This window comes from Rhincodon typus, chromosome 3 (assembly GCF_021869965.1).
Source record: "Rhincodon typus isolate 14 chromosome 3, sRhiTyp1.1, whole genome shotgun sequence".
NCBI classification, from domain to species: domain Eukaryota; kingdom Metazoa; phylum Chordata; class Chondrichthyes; order Orectolobiformes; family Rhincodontidae; genus Rhincodon; species Rhincodon typus.
Window position 1 is genome coordinate 119,013,218 of NC_063334.1, and position 18,133 is coordinate 119,031,350.

An 18,133-nucleotide genomic window follows, 5' to 3' on the forward strand; every position below is an offset into this window, starting at 1 on the left:
TGTGAAACGGAACATGCTAATTGATAAGTGAGCGTTGTAGCACAGTGTTGTCCGAGTGACTGTGTTCATAACTTCATTTTGCTGTCTAGATTTAACTAACTTAACCAATACCTCCTCTCCAAACTTCCTTTCCCAAACATTCCTCTCCTTTAAGCTTGCAGTCAAAATATCCCTTGGTGCATTATGACTAAAAGATTGTGCAAGCGGCGTGTCGAGTTTAATTCCCACCAAATGCTACTGCAGTAATGCATAGAAAATAGTTTCAGATCACATTGTGGTAGCTTGCGAATTTTAATCCAGTTTTTAAGACAGAGCAATAAAACTCTGATACTGGTAAACATGGTCATGAAGTGGGCGATTTAATGTGATATCATTTCTGTCCTTTTTTGGGAAGAAATCCCACTGATTTGACTGATGTTTAACTCATGTCAGCACGTTGTCTCTGAACCAACACCTGAATTGCACTTGCGAGCTAAGCATTATCAGAAAACCAGAAAGGTTAAGAAGGTGGTAGGTCACTGCTGCCTCAGGGCATCTTTGAACGGGTAGTAAATGTTGGCCTTGCCAGCATTGCCCACACCCGAGTAATCACAAAAGCCCCTACACGCTGACATTTAGTTAGAGTATCACAGCTGCTCCTGATTCTCCTTCCACTTGATGCCAACACAAGTGCCCTATCCATCCGGAGTTGTTGAGAGATGTTTTGAAATCAATTCGATTTAAACTGAAGGATAGGAAGTAGGGCACCCACAAATTAGCGAATTTATTTACCAAATGTATTTGGTTTATTTCTTTAAGTCGTCTAGAGAAACTAAATCTCTGGTATTTTGGTCGAGACAGAAGGTATCTGATGCCGGCCAGAAAGCTGCAACTAGCTGTACCTCGCTGGGTTAGGCAGGAGACAGTTCACTAGGTTTCCTGCTCCCATTTTCCATCCAGGGCTGCCTCCTGTGTTAGTCATGTAGTTTGTTGAGGGTGAAGGTGAGTCCCCATGGTGACACCCCTTACAAGAAAAGTCTGCCAGTCCTGACAATTGCCCTTTTATGTGACAAATGGCCATTTGAGTGGTAACAACACCCAAGGAACTGTGCGGCACTTCTGTGATGATGATGATACCTTTTGAGAGGTACAAGAAGAAAATTGATGAAAAGTGCAAGCAGGTGAAGAGTGATTTAAAGGAAAGGTCTTTAATAGAACTTTACACACAGGTGAAAGTCTATTTTTGCTGTGTATTGACCAACCAATATTTTCTCTGCCAAATCTCAGATCTGTCAATTCAATGTAAATGTTGGTTACAATTGAAAGTTATTGTTTCAGGCTTTCATTATTTGTTACTCCGCAGAAGGAGAAGAAAGGTTTCCTGAAACTCCTCTCGGGTGCGTCTACGAAGCGCAAGTCTCGGCCTTCGCCCCCATCTTCTCCCACTTTAGAGTCTGAACAGGCAGCTTCTGAGACATTGCTTCAGGGGGCTGTGGGTCCAGAAGTCTCTTCAAGTGTCAGCCACGGCAGAACTGGGTCCTGCCCTGTGGACACAGAGGCTCAAGGGACAGCGCTGGAAACGCTCCATCGAAAAACAGCTTCTTTGGATTCTGGTGTTCCCATCGCTCCTCCTCCCAGGCAACCGTGTTCATCCATGGCTTCAGTTCAACTGGAATCCAAATCTATACCATGTGAAAGGTATTCATTTCACTTTGTTTCGGTGCAGTCTGTACGAGGTGGGAGGATAAATGTAAACTGCATGCTGCCTGCTCTGTAATCTCATCTTCACTGAAGTATTAGTCCAGTTAAAAGAATGTTTCAGCTTTGCTTGTTCACGATCCTGAATTTTCACTGTGAATTAAACCCTAAAGTCTTAGTAAATGGCATGAAAAGAAGAGTAATTCTTTGTCTATCATTTCCTCCCTCTTCACTTTAACCCTTTCGTCTCGTAAGTTACTGACCCCTATCTGTCGCTTTTTGGTTTTCTCATGTTCCTCTTTCCCTCTGCTGGTGGATTGCCAGTTTTGGAAGAGCAGTGTAGAACTGATGAATCATTAACAAAATCATTTGCTGGCAACACTACGCTGAGAAGTTGTTGCTGAATCACCCAACTGTATTTGTATCCTGATATTTAGACATTGTGAAAGAAACCCATTACCAATAGCTAATCATTAACACTGTGGTATAATTACACATCTACCAGAGGTGCTTTTATGCGAAATGGAAACCTAACTGCAATAGCAATGAAAAAAGAAAGTCAGAAAATTCATTTGGGAAAACCAGTAGTGAATGAGAGTTTTGTAGTGAGGCATTGGAAAGTGACAGCTGCTTGATATCTCTCTCTCACTGCCCCAATTGGCACCACTCCTCTTCTTCACTAATCTCGTCACAACTGTGGGCATAGGCAGTCAGTAACTTCAGCTGCAGTATGTAACAGAGAGATTGAAAGATCACTGCAGCCTGAATGTGAAGCCAATGATGCAGAATTGTAGTACATTCCAGCAGGAAAAGGCAGCCATTTGTCCTTTCACGCACATCCAACATCTCAGTGTCAAACACTTAGTTGCCTTCTCCTGCACTTTTCTTATAAGCCTGCTGCTGAGTTTTTCAAAACATTCTGTTCCTTTCTTGAAAACTTTTTTGGAAACTGCTTTCACCATTATTCCAGCAGGGACACCTGTGCTTTCAGCAGAGTGAAAAGAAATCTTATTCCTTTCGTCATTGTCTTTGTGATACATTTAAATGTATGTCCTCTGGTTGCCTCAATCAGTAAGAACTTCTTAAAATTTTGAGCACTCCCAACAGAGAATGCTGCTTAAACTGGTGAAGATATTGACAGGTTAAAATGAGAGCACTTAACAGTAACAATTGGAGTTTCACATCGCGATGTGTGAGGTCAACCACTGTGGATTCAAGAAAAAATAATAGTTTTAAATGGAAATCTGCTGGGGAGGCACAAAAATAGTTGGCTTTCCAAATCGTTAACAGTACAGGAAATAATCAGAAAGGCCAGATTTCAAGGGAGCTGATAGCATGGGTTCAAATGCCACATCAACATCTGGTGGAGTTTAAATTTAGATACAATAAAACTAGAATTGAAAGCTCATCTTCGTAATAGTAACCATGAAATCATAAATGACCTGGACCTTGGTGTACAGGACACAATTTCAAAATTTCTGAACAATACAAAACTTAAACTGTTGTGAATTGTGAGGTGAATAGTGCAGAGTTTGATGAGGACTTGGACAAATTCATAGGATGGGTAGACAGGTGAAGTTCAATGTGAAGAAGTGTGAGGTGATTTATTTTACTAGGAAGAACCTGAAGAGAAATTACAAAGTAAGGTTTATGGGCATAGGTTTACGATGAGAGAGGAAAGATTTAAAAGGGACTCGAGGGGCTTTTTTTCACACAGAGGGTGGTGCGTGTATGGAACGAGGAAGTGATAGAGGGCAGGTACAGTGACAACTTTTAAAAGACGTTTGGACAGGTACATGAATAGAAGAGACTTAGAGGGTCAAATGCAGGCAAGTGAGCCAAGTTCGTTTTAGGCTACCTGTTTGTCATGGACTAGTTGGATCGAGAGGTCTGTTTCCATACTGTCTGACTGTAACTCTGTGAAATAGTGGCATAACGGTAGTGTCACTAGGCTAGTAATCCAGAGGCCTGTATGCTTTGTCGAACATGTGTTAAAGTTTTTTATTCATTCATGGGACGTGGACATTTGATGGCTGGCTATCATTGAGTTGCCCTTGAGAAGGTGCTAGTTGGCTGCCAGTCATGGTGACGCAACTGGTTCACAAATTGCCTTAAGAAAAGGAAACCTTTCCATCCTTTTCTGGTCTGGCTGCATCTGCCTCAGTGGTTGACTGTTAACACTGTTCTCGATAGCAGTTAACAAGCAGCTCAGTTCAATGGAAATTAAGGATGGCCATGTCCTGTGAAAGAATTAATTAACTCTAACTCGAGGGACCCGGGTGTATACGTACACAATAATTAATGGTGGCAGGATAGGTTGGGGAGTGCGGTTAATAAAACATATAGTATGCTAGGCTTTACTTTCAGGGACATAGAGTACAAGAGCACGGACATTATGTTGAACTGATATAAGATACCAGTTGTGCCTGGAGTGTTGCAACCAGTTCTGGGCCCCACAATTTAGGAAGGATGTGATTCTCAAATAAACACCATATTTCTCTACAAAGGTGCCTTCTATGGGCTATTCTCAATATTAGTTGTGGAGACCATTCAGAACATTGTGAATAGTATTTGTTTACGTTCTTCCTTTTTCTTTGACTTCCATGTGGCCTTTCAGGAAAGCAGCAACTGCAAAGCCAAATAACTTTGGTTTATTTTGATTCAGCTAAGGGTTTCCATGGGAACAGACTGGCTGAGACCTCAGCTCAAGTCTTGCTTGTGACTGTGCCAAACATTGTTCCTGTTTGGTGAGGCACATCACAGTGAGCAGCAGAGCCAAAATGCAGTGGTCTGAGAAAGCAAAAGAAAGATTTGCATTGATACAGCATCCTTCATGACCTTGGGCCATTCCAGAATGCTTCTGAAATGTACTCAGTGCTGGAAGGTGGAATACACAGCACCACATTTCATCATGGTATTCAACAGACCGATTCCTTACCTGCAGATCTTTGAACATAAGGGAAAGGGTGTACCGCAAGATAGCAGGATCCCGAGTGCAGGGATTTTTTTCCTTTTTATCCCCTCCTGCCGTGCTGTCTCATCATTCAGGTGCTTAGACTAGAAGCATGTTGCCGCTTGATGTACAAGTAATGTTTGATTTGATTTGAATTATTGTAGTCACATGTACCTAAGTACAGTGAAAAGTTTTGTGAGCAGTACAGGCAAATCATAACAAACAAGTTCATACAGATCAAAGAGGGCTTAGACGGAGTGAGGCATAGAAGGATGTGCACAACAGCAAGATCAACATTAGATTTGAAATAGAGTGGTCTGTTCTGCAGTCTAATAACAGGGAAGAAGCTGTTCTTGAATCTGTTGGTGCATGTGTTCAAACTTCTGTATCTTCTGCCTGATTGTCTCCACTTGGGAGGAGCTTGCTACCAATTGTTCAGTCATTAGTGTCTTCCTTTAGAGTTTGAATGATCTTTGATTGTAGCTGAATCATTTTTTTATTGATGGTTGAAAGATGAATATTGCGAAGTACCTGATTGGCACCACAGGATTGTCTACAGCTATCTGAGGCAACACTTCAGTTTGTCGTTTGATCTGAAAGAAGGGCCGGGAAGCTCATTTTTGTGTATTAGTAAACCATAAAACAGTTTGACCTTGATTGGTTCCTCAAGTACGGCAGTTCAGTATTTAGCATCTTTGTAATGGTATTGCAATGCACCTGTTGGGCATTGACAAAAAGTGGGTATTTTCTTTAGAGTTGCTTTTATAAAGCTGTGATATTGTAATTGATAATCATTTCAAATCAGTTTCGATTCAAATCAAAGAACTGGGTGAAGGGAAGGTGAGAAGGAGGGAGTTTGCTATCAGAGGTGGGATCTGTGCTTTACGATTTTAAGAAGGAAGAAAACTTGCAGAGAATAAATAAAATCTCAACCCAAACACAAGGGAAAATTTGGAAAAAGTCAATGAAGTACAGTTTTTATTTGAAAAGCTGTAAAATGCAGGCAAACAGGCAGGCGATTAATGAGCCACAGTTAAACTAAGTGGCATACCTTAACTTCCAGCGTATAACCTTAGCTGCATGGTCTTTAAACTGAGCTTAGCCAGCTTGGAGAGTGCTGTTTAATTGGAAGTGCTCTGTGCGGTTTTGCTCCAGGACTGATTGTATTGAGGTTGCCTTTAACACATCCCAGCTGCAACAGGAGCTGGTGGAGGAAACCTAGTGCTCCCAGGGCCGTTAATTGCTTGCTGTCTGCTTAATTGGTGTTTTTCTGTATGTACCCCGAATATTTTCAGGCAAGGGACCTGGGAAACTGGTGTGTTGCATGTCTTCCAGATTTTGCAGCACCCCACTGCTCCCTCCCCACACTGACCTTTTCTGTAAGTCATAAATATGCATGTTACTCTTTCGTCCTGCTGGGCACATCCAGGCTGATGTAGTTGTAAAAGTCTACGCGCTTTTCTACATCTTTTCATTGACTTGTTTCATCAAACATCAATGTGCAGTTTGTGAGCCAAGGGGGCATATCTCTGCCCTCTGAGAGACCAGTTTAATTCCATTTACCCCTTACCCTTGAAGATGTATTAATTTCTAGTATTCGTGCAGTTCACAAGAATACCAGAAATAAGAAAGTGAAGTAGAGGTGCTGGTATTAGCCTGGGGTGAACAAGGTCAGAAATCAGACAACACCAGGTTATAGTCTAACAGATTTGTTTGAAATCACAAGCCTTTGGAACGTTTCCCATTCACCGGGTGAAGAGCAGGAGTATACACTGTTTTGCTTGTCAAGCCTGTTGCTCTGTACAGGATGATCATGGCTGATCTGTTGGCTTCAATTCCACATTCCACCTCCCCCTGCGCCCCCACCCCCCGGCAAATATCCCTTGATTTCCAAGAGCCAAAAATGTCAATCCCAGCCTTAAACATTCAGTGATGGAGCAATGTGGCTGACTCTTAACTGCTCCGTGGGCAAATAAAAACTGAAAGATTTGCGGATGCTGTAAATTAGGAACAAAAACAGCAGTTGCTGCAAACCAGTTGTGAGGAAGGGTCACCAGACCCGAAACGTTAACTCTGATCTTTTTCTTCACAGTTGCTGCCAGACCTGCTGAGCTTTTCCAGGAACTCCTGTTTTTGTTCCTCTGGGCAGTTAGGGATGGGCAATAAATGCTGGCCCAACCAGCAATACCCACATCCCACGAATGAATAAAGAGAAAAAAAAGTCCACAACTCTCTGGGGTAGAGAATTCCTAAGATTCACACCCGTTTGAGTAAATTAATGTCTCCTTACCTCAGGCCAAATGATCAGTCCTAAATCCTGTGCCCCCTATGGTTTAGATTCTATTACTAATGGAAGCAGTCTCTCAATATTCACATTACTGAGTCCCTTCAGAATTTTGCATGTTTCAATTTGATTGCTTCTCATTATTCTGAAACACGAGATAATTTGGGCCTAATTTATTCTCATTGAATAACCCCTCATTCCAGGGACTAATTTAGTGAACCTTCACTGTACTGCCTCTAGTGTAAGTATATCCTTTCTTAAACCTGGAGACCAAAACTGCACACGCTAGTCCAGGTGTGGTTTTCCTCAATTTGCTTCACATTTGAGAAGACAAGGTTTTCTACTGCAAATTCTCACAGTTACCTACATATTGTAAGGCTGTCATCTGTGGGACAGTTCCATTAGGTATGCTGTCCAAGCGGGTAGGGCCTTGGGTAGTGTTGTCGAACAGAGGGATCTAGGGATTCAGGTGCATAATTCTTTGAAGTTTGCGTCACATATAGACAGGGTGGTTAAAAAGGCTTTTGGCATGCTTGCCTTCATTGCTCAGTCCTTTGAATATAGGATTTAAGAAGTCATGTTGAGGTTGTACAGTTCCTTGGTGAGGCCTCTTCTGGAATACTGTGTCCAGTTCTGGTTGCCCTGTTATAGGAAGGATATTATTAAACTGGAGATGGTTCAGAAGAAATGTACCAGGATGTTACCGGGTATGGAAGGTTTCAGTCATAAAGATAGGCTGGGACTTTTTCACTTGAGTGACCCTTCCTCACTTGAGATTGAGAGGCAGTGTTATAAAAGTTTATAAAATAATGAGGGGTCTAGATAGAGTTAATGGTAGTTATCTTTTCCCTAAGATGGAGGATTTCAAGACCAGGGGGCACATTTTTAAGTTGAGAGGAGAGAGATTTAATAAGACATGGGGGCAGATATTTTACTCCGAGGATGGTTTGTATGTAGAATGAACCTTCTGAAGAAGTGGTGGATGTGGGTATAATTACAATGTTTAAAAGACATTTGGATGAGTATATGAATAAGAAAGGTTTGGAGGGAAATGGGCCAGGAGCGGGCAGGTGGGACTAGGTTAGTTTGGGATTATATTTGGCATGGACTGGTTGGATCAAAGGGTCTGTTTCCATGCTGAATGACTCGATGGGGTCATCCTGTCCCAAATTAAGCGCAGTGCTTCAGCTGAGATCTCGATAATAACATACATTTCTTTTACAAACAGGTACAGAGTTGTTGTGTCTTATCCACCACAGAGTGAGGCTGAGCTGGAACTAAAAGATGGCGATATTGTATTTGTGCACAAGAAACGAGAGGACGGCTGGTTCAAGGGTACCCTGCAGCGTAACGGGAAAACGGGCCTGTTCCCTGGCAGTTTCGTAGAGAGCATCTGAGGACCCTTCATAAAGCATGCACACACAATTCTCAACTGAGAGGTTTATGAAGCACACACACAACAATCTGAAGCACCGGCTATTGTGCGGAATAGCCCTAACAACAGCTGAAATGGAGGTTTAAGATATCAAAAGGCATCAGCTGTGTGGATTTACATTTGTTTTTGTTTGTTGAGTTTCCAGAGGCACAGCAGCAGCACAGTGAATGTTCACCAGTGACACGACTCCTAGCGTGTACAGTTTGTGTGATTATTTACAATTCACTCTGTGCCTTTCACTGTCATTTGTTCTGTCATCAGCTAATGTTCATCATCTTCACTGAAACACAAACTCTTTGGCACCATAATGAAATCAGCTGTTTACAAAGAGGCTGTAATTAAGAGAAAACTTTGTAACTTATTGGATTAGAGATTTTAAGTCCTTGATTCTTCATGTAAAGTGAAAGTTCTATAATGTCAAATGTTGAAAATTGTATAATTTATAAGTGTTATTATCTGAGAGGGGAAGCTGGATTCTCTCCTCATGATTCATTTTGACATGGTACCTCTTCTGTACACAGCTCTTTTAACTCCATTACTGATTGCTGGTTTAGTGACCTTATAGAGAATTGTAATTGAGGACTTGTGCACGGTCTTGTAATGTTGTACGGTGGTTGTCCATGTTGCAGCCAGTGTAGGTATGTTATGGTGTTGACCTGTACTGTATATTGCAACGGTTTGGGAACTCAGTTTGTAGTTTTGTGTGGAGAGGCCACTGCGAAAGACATGGCGTTAAGCAAACCTCAAGAAAGAAGCTGTGAAGTTGTAATATAAAACTGGAAAGCCGTTCATGAATGAGAGGAAGTCTCCACTCTGTAATCATCTGTTCTCAATCCCTCCTGCCATTCATTTTATTGTGATCAAGGCCTGACTCTTTGTAGCTTGCACAGAGGAAGTGAATGGGATTGCCAAAAGACTGGCAGAGGTCCTTGTGACAACCTGCTTAGCCCATGTGACAATGAAAATTGATTTGCAAAAGACCTGGGCCTGCTGTCCCTGGTTCATGGCTCCCATGCACTGGTTCAAACTGTGCATATGCAAGCCTTATCTTCCAAGTCACTGCTCTCAGCTAGCTATCTAAGAGTTAACCTTAGGTCTGGAGATCAGAATTTTGTATCGATCCACATGGTCAAGTGGTAATGGTGCAGAACAATTTTCCCTTCAAAGTTCTCTCATCATTGCAGTTTTCAGTTTCAATGATTCTGGGCCCAGTCTCCTCCCCACTATCACCAGCCTTGTTCCCAGTGCTATGCCTGAATATGTTAGATCTGAGGTGTGCTACAGGCCAGAGCCAATTGGTTCCAATCATTAAACCTACAGCACTACAATGGCCAGCACCTTGCTATAATGGACACAGTGTCCTTGAAAAATAACGATGTGACCAACCTTTCTTTTATGATTCCTTTAGAGACATACCCACAAAAAATCTATTTGTGTACTTGAATGAAATTAAATGAGTAATTGTCACATACCTTAACCTGGATTTTTCTCCTTGTATGTCTGAAAATTGTTGTAGTTGGAGAGACTGTGTGGATATTTGGCCTCTGCAGATTGAAGCTGTATCTTGATAGATTCTGGTGTTTTACAGAATAACCTTAAAATATTACGCAGGAACAATAAATCAAAGCTAAAACCTGACCTGTAGGAATTTGCAAACCTCAAATGTGGACTTGAGTCTGTCTTGAATGTCTATCTCATAAATAAAGCACCACCCTCAGTAAGTATATAATGTGGATGCATTTAACATTTCCTCCCGCACATTGAGAGGATGTTGCATTTTGCACAAATGTACAGAGTGTTTCTAACATCCACAATCACGCCAGAGTTCCATTTCTTGAACTCTCAAATTTTGTCAAAAAAAGTACAGATTTTTATGACTTGCTTTGGGATGAAAGATCACCCTTTATGTGCTACCATTCCATCAGTGAAACCGAGGGAAACGCACTCTTTGTCCAGGTGAATAGTCCTGTTTACTTGATGCTGTCTGTGTGTCGGATGTATGTCAGGGAATGCGCTAATGAGGCTTTGCTCCTGCTCATTCATTTTTGATCTTAGGTTCATTGTAATTCTTTGCTCAGAGCTTCAGATTTATTTGTCCAATCTAGTCAATGTATGATTTTTAAAATGCAAGGATGCACCTCTCAAATATTAGCACATGTTGGGGAGTGCTGACATACCTGGCCTTTCTTTCAGCTATCATCGTTATCACCTGGTTTGTTACGGAGCTAAAAAATGTGGGAATCTCTCTCTGGAACAGGAATGGGCCCCTGGAGTCTGTTCAAGTGAGATTGTGTTTGATCCGTGGCCTAACTCCATATACTTGCCGCCTCATTCCTTAATACCTTTGCTTAATAAAAACTTCTCTCTCTCAGATCGAAAGCTAACATTGATCCTCCATCCACTGCCATTTGTGGAAGAGAATTCCAAGTATGTACCACCCTTTGAAGAGAAGCCCTTCCTAACGTCTCTCCTGAGCAGTCTGGCCCTAATTCTCAGATTTTGCTCCCATGTTCTAGAATCTTCAATCAGAAGAAGTGCTTTATCTACCCTGTCTTGTTATTGGATTTGTCCTTTTGAGTAATTTGGGCTATGTTTTACCACATGTAATACCCAATGTAAATGACAATGATCGGCCATACAGGCGTGGTAGACTGACGTCCTCTTTTGTCTTGTGTTTTTATGATGCTAGTCGTGGTAATGTGAGTGAAATGAGCACTTGGTGTTCCCTGCATTTTTCACCGTAAGGGAAAAAAGCAGCAAATATAGTGGAGTGCTGCTTTCGTACCTAACCAATATCGATTCCATTGGAGAGTAGAATTCTGACAGCACTGCACGAATTCCACGGGTTTCCTGAGAGGTCAGTCAGATTAAAAGTCTCCCTGTCACGTTGCCATGTTTCCAGTACTCTATCTAAAAGGAGAGATTAACTCAAAACAGCTTTTGCCCCTGACAGGCCAACGTAGACAACGCAAAAGCAATTTTATGATGGATCGAAATCAAATACTGCCAATGACCATATTATTAGGAGCAATATTGCAATAAAACAGCAGTAAATGGGATACTAAACCTGTATCAGTTAAACCTAATCAAGCTGTGTCAACAAACAAACCAGCTAGATAGAAAGAGGGCAGAGCTCCAAAGGGTGTGATGACAGTTTGTTACGTGCAGGTGTGACACAGTTCAGAAACTGCTTGTTCTCCAGTGCACGTGACAAGAGACCTTTGGATTGTGGAAGGTGACCTGCATTGTTGCTATCGATCTGTATACATGCAGATCTTGTTGTACGTGACCAGGAGCACTCCAACTTTTTCCAAAAGCATTTTGTTCCTGCTTCTTTATGCTGGTTTGCATTCTGTTGCTGCTTTGCTTAGCCCTCTGTGCATAATTGAACCTGGGCCCCTGGGACGTTATCAGGGTCTCTGGATTAACAGTCCAGCGATAATACTCCCAGGCTGTCACCTCCCCTAATTTCAACAGTACTTTCTCAATCCTGAGGTCGCTATAAAAATACAATTTTTTTTTCCGTTGCTGCCAACGCACCAGTTTCAAGGTTCTGTTTGCACTGCTTGAGGTTTTATTTATTTCTGAAATAGTCTGTTGCAGAGGGTAAAGCAGTGGGCAAAACAGAGAGAGGGATTGACCCAAGTATCGTTAGACAGTGGAAGTTGCAGGTGAAGAAGTGAACATGGCAGAGACAGACAAGGGTGGCAGAGACAGACAAGGGTGGCATACCATGCCAGCAGATCTGCCAAGAGGAGCTGAGAGTAGCAACAGCCTCAACCTAATTCCTTGGAGATATGGTCCCAGTGCACAGACCTATTCACCTGTCATGTAGTACTAAATCTGAGGGCACACAAAGATAGCTGATATGCCAGTTGGGAAAAGGATAGCAGCAGGATGTGCTTCTGAATTTGTGAAACGATTATCTCTATTTCTGTAGCCACCCTGAGGAAATGTGCTGGTTCAAAAGTTGAGGTGCTTCACCTCAGTGTTGTGTGGTCTGCAACACAGAAACAGGCCCTTCAGCCTGTTGCATCCATGCCAAGGAAATGCAACCACCTGACTATTCTTATCTCATTTTTCAGCACCTCCCCCATAGACTCATATACCTTGGCATTGCAAGTGCGCATCTAAATACTAGTCTTTGTTAATGTTGGAGGAATGAAAGTTTCTGATCCAGTTTAAAGGAAATAGAATCTTGCATTTATAAAGCATCTTTCCAAAATGGCCATTAAGCACTTTGGAGCAGTGATGTGTGACTCTTACTGTATCAGAAGGAGTGTAACAACCAGTTTGGTAGAAATGGCAACAAGAAAATAACTAGAATAATCAATATCGGTGGAAGTTACGGGATAAAAACAGCTGAGGAGACGGGGGGGGGATCCTATTTTGATCATTCTTGAATAGGGCTTTGGGATCATTTACGTCCATCCAAGACAGCAGACAGTGGCTCCATTTTCAAATTTAAATGGAAAGACAGGATCTTGTTCCAAGCTTAGGAGTTATAATTTTGCCTGTCAATTGGCAACAAGGGTGGGTGGGAATGTTCGTCTGAGGAATGAAGCTTACGGTTGGTTGTTGACTGGAATTTTGACCCTAATTGTTAATGACGGTGAGACCAAGGGTTATTTATTCCTGAAAAATCTCAAACACACAATGCTCCTCATAATAGATCTGTCATGTTGAATTGATAGATGTAACCCTATTTAAAAGTGCTTTGTTACAGGTATTGAATCAGGTCATGCTACTATTAAATTAACCTTTCCCACCAGATTGTAAGGGGAACTTGTGTAAATGCTTATGCTCTGTCGCAAGCCAACCCTTGCCCCTGCCTGACACAAAAACAGTACACTGGAGAACCTAGTGGGTCTGATAGTATCTGTGAAGAGTCGTAGAGATGTACAGCATGGAAACACCCTTCAGTCCAACTTGCCCAGGCCAACCAAATATTCTAAACTAATCTGGTCCCATTTGCCAGCATTAGGCCCATATCCCTCTAAATCTATCCAGATGTCTTTTAAATGTTGTAATTGTACCAACCTCCACCACTTCCTCTGGCAGTGCCCTCTGCATGAAAAAGTTGCCCCTTAGGTCCCTTTTAAATCTTTCCCCCCTGAGCTTTAAATCTATGCCCTCTAGTTTTGGAGGGAACGTTTAGAGTCCAGTGACTCTTCTCCGGATCAGTCTGGGGCTGCGTTAACTGGGCAAAACTTTGCAGATGGTGGTCAGTGTTTTCCTCCTTGTTACTGTGACCTTGTATAACTTCACTATCTACAGAACTCCTGTTTATTTGGTCAAGGCTTTGGATAAATTTGAGTTAAGGTGTAGGTAGGTGTGCGAAGAAGGCAGATCCTCACCTCTCATGGACAACTCCAAAGGTTCTTCAACTGAAAATATCGTTTCAAATGACTGCTCTCTAGAGCTTTAACTGTTTCTCTCTCCACAGATGCTGCCAGATCTGCTGAGCTTCTCCAGTATTCTCTGTGTTTGTTTTCAATCTACAAGCTTGCTAAAAGCAAGAGGCAGGGTAATGATGATAATTTTATCTAATAGTTTGAATTTAAAGGTTTTGAGGTGCAGTCATAAAAATATTATTTTAACATAAAACAATTTTAAAATCAAATAGAATAGAATCCCTACAGTGTGGAAACAGGCCCTTCGGCCCAACAAGTTTACACCGAACCTTAGAGCATCCCACCAGACCCATCCCCCTGTAACTCACCTAATCTACAGGCAATTTAGCATGGCTAATCCACCTCGCCTGCACATCTTTGGACTGTGGGAGGAAACCGGAGCACCTGGAGGAAACTCACGCAGACGTGGGGAGAATGTGCAGACTCCACACAGACGGTCGCCCGAGGCTGGAATCAAACCCAGGTTGCTGGCACTGTGAGGCAGCAGTGCTAACCACTGAGACACCGTGCCGTGGTTAAAATGAAAAACAATTGCCAAGCCATACATTTTGTTGCTTGTGTCTCATCCCTTTTCACTATCATTCCTATTGGCACTTTAATTGCTCCCAGTGTCCATCCTATGTCAGACCTGCCCTTTGTGTTAAACGGAGCTAACATTTTCATTTTGGGATGACTCTAAATGAGCAAGGGGCAGAGGGTATAGGGGAGATAAATGGGCAGAGGGCAAGGGTTTTTTTAATTCATTCATGGGAGATGTGTGTCGTAGATGCAGGTACAGTTAGAGCGTTTGAAAGACATTTGGGTAGGTACATGAATAGGAAAGGTTTAGAGGGATATGGGCCAAACGCAGGCAAATGGGACTAGTTTGGAAAATATGTCAGGTTAGACCAAAAGGTCTGTTTCCGGCTGTATGACTGTGTTCTGGCGTGGGACTCTATTTGAACTGAATTGATCTCTAACATTGTCCAGCGCTGATGAAAGGTCTTTGAAATGCTAGCTTTGTTTCTCTGCCTGCCCTTCTGAGCGTGTTGCAGCATTTTCTGCTTTCATTTCAGATTTTGCACAGCCGTAGCGGTTCGTTTTTTTTTAAAATTGCATGTTTCCCCCTCCTTCAGGTGATGAGAATTGCCATCTCTTACCTGGGAGCAGCAGAATTCTTTTGTCTCTAGTCGAGAAGGTCGCCAGTGTCACTTATCCTGAACTTAATTACCTAATCAAGATGACAGACCAGGACCATTCTGAGGGAGTGCTGTGCTGCCAAGGGTGGAAATTAGCTGAGAAATGACTTATCTATAAAACCAGGTCTCAGCCGTCGTGATCCATTAACAACCTCTACTGTGTTTGACTGTCATTCTACAGAGGAGCTAACCTGCAGTGGGCTCTGTGCGGTTCATTTTAATTAGCTACTTTTATAAGCAGCTTTTCCTTGGTAAGAATTATTTAATGCATGAACTGCAAGATGCCTTTAAAGATGAGTAATGCTTGCTGGCAGCTGCCAGTGTCGGTATAATGCTATAAACGGTCAGATTAACATTTAGATCAGCACCAATACAATGTTGAGCATGTAAGGTGAATAGCAATTGCTGAAAGAAAGTGATTCTCAGGCTGTAATATATTCTCTGACACCAGGCGGCAGGCTTGGATACTCACGAAGTATGAGCCAATACAGCTGGAGTCCATTCGTTTGCAGTTTTTTGATAAAGAATAAACTCTACAATTGATGACAATCCTCGTTTGGCAGAGAGAATTAATGTAAATCCTCAGGAATTGTCTTGGAGACAATCTTTTATAAAGTAGAGGCCTCCAATTTGCACACAGGGAGGTCTCCGCACCAGCAATATGAGTCAGTTTCAGGAATCTTGTTAATGGGATGTTGTTTTCCAGGCTGTGGATATGTCTCACAGACATTGGAATACACACTCGCACAAAGCCTCCTCCCTGTTTTAACTAGAGGATGGTATAATGGTAATATCAGTGTGTGAGTGGTCCATAAAGCAAACTAAACTTCTAGGGCCAGTAGGAACTGCAGATGCTGGAGAATCTGAGATAACAAGGTGTAGAGCTGGATGAGCACAGCTGGATGAGCACAGCAGGCCGAGCAGGAAAGCTGAGATTTCGGGCCTAGATCCTTCTTCAGAAAGGGTCATTTTTCTGAAGAAGGGTCTAGGCCCGAAATGTCAGCCTTTCTGCTCCTCTGATGCTGCTTGGCCTGCTGTGTTCATCCAGCTCTACACCTTGTTATCTAAACTTCTAGGGCCTTCAGTGCAAATCCCAACCAGGACGGGATAGCCTTCAAGTTACTCCTTTGTATCAAACTAGTACAAATTAGAAAAGCAATGAAAGAAGTAGTGACCACCTGGTATGCATTTTTTGAAATTAGCTTGCTAATAGCTACAGGCCTGTGCTAAATTTGAAAGAACTGCCCTAGAGATGAGTCAAACAACAGTCTGACATTGACATGTTCACATAATTATAAGACCAGAAGAAAAAGGAGCAGAATTAGGCTATTTGTCCCATCGAGTCTGCTCCACCATTCAATCATGACTGATGTGTTTCTCAATCCCCTTCGCCCCGTGACCCTTGATCCTTTTACCAATAGAGAACCTATCTCTGTCTTAAATACACTCAATGACTTGGCCTCCATAGACCACCACAGCAATGAATTCCACAGATTCACTACTCTTGGGCTGAAGAAATTCCTCCTCATCTCAGTTCTAAAAGGTTGTTCCTTCACTCTGAGTCTATGCTCCATCCAGGTTTCTTGGTATCCTGTAAGTTCAATCAGATCACTGCTCCTCATATGGCAAGCTCTTCATCCCTGGAATCATTCTTATAAACTTGCTCTGGACCACCCCTCCAAGGCTAGCACATCCTTCCTGGGGATTATATCTTACAACGTCCCAGAAATTTCCATCCCTGGGTATGTCCTGCCCACTGGCAGGGCCGACCCAATAGAAGGAGCAGACCAGGGGTCGTGGCACAGTGTCTGTGAGACAAATCCACAGTATTGGAAAATAACATCCCATTAACAAGATTCAGGAGGGAGTTGCCTGTGAGTCATAGAATCATCCTACAGTGTGGAAATAGGCCCTTCGGCCCAATGAGTCCACACCAAACCTCAGAGCATCCCACCCAGACCCATCCCCCTATAACCCATATAATCTAGGCATCCCTCAACATTAGGGCAATTTAGCATGGCCAATTCACCTAACCTGCACATCTTTGGACTGCGGGAGGAAACCCACACAGACACAGGGAGAATGTGCAAACTCCACACAGACAGTCACCCGAGGGTGGAATCAAACCCGGGTCCCTGGTGCTGTGAGACAGCAGTGCTAACCACTGAGCCACTGTGCTGCCCTAAGCCTCACGACGTCAGGTCAAATAACGGCAAGGCAACCTCCTGCTGATTTCCACATACTGCCTTCCCTTGGCTGATGGAATGGTACTCCTCCATGTTGAACAACACTTGGAGAAGGCACTCTGGGTGGCAAGGGCACAAATCCACTCTGTGTTGGGGGAGATGATGGCAGTATTTAAATACCCACCACAAAGAGTGTTTCAGCAACAGCAGCATGAACCAAGCCCTGAAGGACACAGCTGGACTGCAGCAGGTGGTGAGCGAATGAACAAGATGGGAAAAAAATAACTTGACAATGAGCTCAACATCCCCAGTCCAGCTGTTGTTGCAAATGCTTCCATCCACGACAGTGTCAGAGGAGTCACCACCACACAGTCCTTGTGGAGACAAAGTCCTGGCTTTGCAATATGGATCTCTGTTGTGTTGTGTGGCAGTATCGCTGTGCTAAACAGGACAGACCTGGTTACTGGAGACTGGGGTATCCGTGAGGCGCAGTGGACCATAACATCAGCAGAATTGTATTCACAGCCTGCAACCTCGTGGCCTGGCATATGCCCCACTTTACCATTATCGTCAAACCAGGGGATCAACCCTGGTCCGACAGACACTGCAGGAAGGCATGCCAGAAACCACACCAGGACAACCTGAAAATGAGGTGTCAACTTGGTTGATTCTTTTAAAAAAAACTCATCCTGTCCTTTGAAGAGTAGAATTTACAGGATCATTTAGTTATTTCATTAATAGCAGAAGGAATTGTAGCTTCCAATATCCAGTGAATTAAAGTGTACATTTACCTGTTATTGAAAAAAATACTTGCAAAGGATGCTGCACTTATGTGGACACCAGTGCCCTCTGGTGGCTGCCTGAAGGCTGATGCTGATAGCACTTGGCATTATTTCTGTCTCAGCTCCTTGAATCCCATGTCCCTACTTTGCTGCTGCTTCAAGCAGTTTTGCAGAATATCCATTGCTGTGTTGTGATGTAACTCCCAGAACAAGTCAGATCCCAA

General features: G+C 42.8%; 1 protein-coding gene across 1 annotated transcript in view; it reads left to right on the forward strand.

Moving 5' to 3' along the window:
- LOC109918372 (E3 ubiquitin-protein ligase SH3RF1-like) overlaps positions 1-10,073 on the forward strand; it is a 113,113-nt gene extending 103,040 nt beyond the window's left edge. The window contains exons 10-11 of the mRNA XM_048594060.1: positions 1,343-1,677; positions 8,143-10,073. Of these exons, the coding sequence (XP_048450017.1) occupies positions 1,343-1,677; positions 8,143-8,311 (504 nt within the window). The 3' untranslated portion in view covers positions 8,312-10,073. The remainder of the gene's footprint in view (positions 1-1,342; positions 1,678-8,142) is intronic.
- The last annotated feature ends 8,060 nt before the right edge of the window (positions 10,074-18,133 follow it).